Genomic DNA, 3,608 nt, shown 5'->3' with positions numbered 1-3,608 from the left:
TGTCGTGAACTGTTTACATTCATATCTTAGAGTAGCTCTTTGATTCTACTAGTACACTTTGGTTTGTATATCGATATTGCACTAATTCTTTTATTGTTGAGTATAGGGCATCTTCCAACTGTTGATCCGAGAACTCAGTTAATAATGTTTGATTTTGAATCCAAGGATGAACTACTCTTTCAGGCTGTTAGGAGTTCTTCTGCATCTACTTGGACATCTTTTCGGACACAGACACTCTAGGTTTTTAGTTTCGGAGTTGCATCCCCCATCTTGACTATTTAGAATTTTTGTATGCTGACTTTCAGTTTCTAAGGATTTTATTTCCACATAAACTTTTTTTGGCTATCGATTAAGTTTATGGGGATTCAATTCATTAGTTCGTTTTAAAGATTGCTTTCTTAATAATTATTTCATGACTTGATTTTAATATTGATGAGTTGGGTTGGTTTCGGGTAGTCATTAGTTTTTCCACCAGGTGATTTAGTGTGGATGTCACTCACGACGGTGTAGATCGTGATAGAGAAATCATTTTTACCCGATTGTTTATAAATGATTAAATATATTCTTTCTTTTAACAACATTCATAATTACTATGAGTATTTGACTCGAAACAAGATAAAAAAAAATTATTAAAAAATTATTTATTGACCATTTTGTAGCGGCCACTTGCCAAAGCGGTAGACAAAGTTAGGAAATTATATAGATAAAAATTCAAACAAAAAGATATCCAATGAAATAAGCCCTAAACATTAAAATTACTAATTTATCCTTATAACAAAAATGACAGTTTTATCAATATTTAATAATTGACCAGCATAGCATAGGGTGTACACAAATTACACCTAAAAATTATTATCCATGTCTAAAGAAGCTAATATCTCTAGAAGTAAAAGATTGTAACCATGAAACCAAAATAGTCTATCAAACACTAAAAATGACATTATCCGAACAAAGATTTTCTAATGATATTCAATACTTAAATACCAACAGACAAAATATGTTTCACAATAGAGATTTGAGTAACCTAACTTTAATTGGCTTCTAGTGATCTCTTCTTCTTCTTCTTCCCATTTTGTTCTTCATGATGATCATCCTCGTCTTCAAGTTCAACATAGTTAATTTCTTCATTATCCATTTGGGATGACGAACATTGCTCAGCATTTTTGGTTGAATTGTTTCCAGTGATACTTGTTGCAGGATGAATAGTCTTCCTGCTTGCACCCTTTTTCTTGCCCCATAATGGACCAAAACCCGAATAATAGTAGAAATCATTAGTATTGGAAGAGGAATATGATGATTTTTTAGCACGAGTTGGGAGACGGCGCAAACTTCCTGTCTTCGCCACTACAACATCATGTTTCTTCTCTTGTTTCTTGTTACCATTATTATTTTTGTCCATTAATAACCCTAGCTCCTTCATCTCTAAATCATCATCCTTGTCTTGGTTAATTGTCTTAGCAGCAAAAGAAATATCGACGTCCACGTCCTCAACAACACTATAAATGTCGAAGTAGTTAGAACAATTGAACTTTTTTGTTTAATTCACTTTCATTGCCATGACGCTAAGATATATATATATATATTAAGAAAATAAAATGTTGTAGTTAAAAAATGAATCAAATTAATTTTGAAGTCAAATTTACCTCGCAGAAGTTTCATCGGTATCATTGAAGGTCCCATTATCAACAGATCCAACAAACTGCACCGAAAAGAAAACTTATCAATTTTTAAAATGATAGAGCAAATTCCATATCGAAAATCAAATAAAAATACAGTAGAGATGGTGGAATTAAGATTCAATAGTGAACCCTAGTGAGAGTTACAAAACCAAAACCAAAAAAAAAAAAAAACACAAAAGGAAAGATTGACATTCAAAGAAGGAAATAGGTATTCATACAACCCTAAAACAGAAAAGAAAAAAAAACACAAAATGAAGGATCGACATTCAAAGAAAAAAGTGGGCATTTATAGATCTAAGGAATTCAAGAGAGAATAATTGATTGATTAATTAATTAATTAATTAACAGACCTGATAATTAGAAGAAGATGGCAGCGGTGGCTGAAAAAGTGATGGGTCTTCATTGGGGAAAGTGATGACATCCCATGGCGACTGGTTGAGTTGGCAAACACGGTTATTCACCAGAGAAATCTTCGCATGTTTTCTAATTCTCATGTCTCCTCAAAACCTCAAGTATTTCTGTCAAATCAAGAAGGACCACCATCTCTATATAAATACTTCATATCTATCTGTTTTGTATCTACTTCTTTACTAGAATTAAATTAATAATTATCTGCACTACACAGTAAATTTATAGATTTTATACTAGCACTTAGTGGTTTAATGGGTTCACTAAATCCCATTCTTGAAAAAGTCAACTCTCTCTCTCTCTCTTTGTGTGTGCGCGCGTGCGTGCATGCGTGCATGTGTGTGTGCGCGTGCGTGCGTGTGTGCGCTTGTGTGTGTCTGCGCACGCGCATGCGCATATGTGTATCTATGTCACAATCCATATACCTCAAACTATGATGGTACCTACTAATTCCCATGTAAGCCAATCCTTAGCCCGGAGTAAAAATAATGGACTTAGGGAGCAGAAAGACCATCAAGGATAAGATACAAGGCAATTATAAGAGATAACAATGGAGAATCATGTAAACCGGCATTTATGAATCTACATAGAATAAGGACAAACAGTTGCAAAAAATTGATCTCAAAACCTAGTGGACATTGGTACAAAACTACTACAAAAGACTGAGTACATGACTAGACATAGACAAATATACATATTATCTTGGAATATAAAAACTAGTCAAAGTATACATAAAGAGATGAGTCAACGTAGGATGCAATAAGCTCACCTGTGATCTCCGAGTATCAGTTGCATTGCACGAGAATCAATGTGGTCGACTAAAACTCATATCTACATTAAGGAAAAGAAATGCAGAGTGCAGTATGAGTACCAAAATAATGGGTACCCAATAGGCATCCTAGACCAACTGAGCTCAAGATTGCACAATCATAATGAAATGCAAGTAAGTAAAACAGTACGTAAGCCAGTAGAATGGTGCATTAACCGAAATGTAAATCATCAATTATAAAAGGGGATATGTAAAAGGATACTAAAGTGTTTCAAATTATCTATACCATATTTGGACCTTCATAAGCCTAGAAGGTTCACACAAAAAAACAAGTAGAATAAACAACCCAATCAGGCCCCTACAAGATCGACGGGTATACACAAGCGCTAACACTAATAAGGAACTAAACCATGAACAATCATGAAACGCCAGTCGAAATTCAAATAGGGAATGTCTCAAAATTTGACATTGAGAAAGTCATAAAAGAAGCACAACTCATTCCGGAGTCCTACAATATGATAGCTACAAGAAAAGTCAGCCTTTATTAGAATCTTATGCTGGGATAACCGTAAGAACCTACCATCTTCTGGAATCTTACATCGAAATAAGTAGTACCTCCCAAAATCTTACATTGGGATAGCCACGGCAAGATCTAGCATCACCCCAATCTTACAGTGAGATAGCCGTAGAAAAAATCTCCAAATCTTACATCCGGATAGCTGCAACAAGAGTTGATTTTTCTTGGAATCTTA

At 34.3% G+C, this 3,608-nt stretch overlaps 1 protein-coding gene across 1 annotated transcript; it reads right to left on the bottom strand.

Annotated features, from left to right (window-relative positions):
* Positions 1 to 1,030: 1,030 nt before the first annotated feature.
* LOC107062347 (uncharacterized) lies at positions 1,031 to 2,173 on the bottom strand. Its single transcript, XM_015312884.1, has 3 exons — positions 2,030 to 2,173; positions 1,644 to 1,699; positions 1,031 to 1,496 (listed from the first exon to the last, which is right to left on the bottom strand). The coding sequence occupies exons 1-3, from the start codon at positions 2,171 to 2,173 to the stop codon at positions 1,031 to 1,033; spliced, it is 666 nt and encodes a 221-aa protein (XP_015168370.1).
* Positions 2,174 to 3,608: the final 1,435 nt, after the last annotated feature.

Source organism: Solanum tuberosum, unplaced genomic scaffold (assembly GCF_000226075.1).
Source record: "Solanum tuberosum cultivar DM 1-3 516 R44 unplaced genomic scaffold, SolTub_3.0 scf00219, whole genome shotgun sequence".
Classification (NCBI taxonomy): Eukaryota; Viridiplantae; Streptophyta; class Magnoliopsida; order Solanales; family Solanaceae; genus Solanum; species Solanum tuberosum.
Note: the sequence above shows the minus strand (reverse complement) of the source record. Positions and strands in the feature narration are given on the sequence as shown.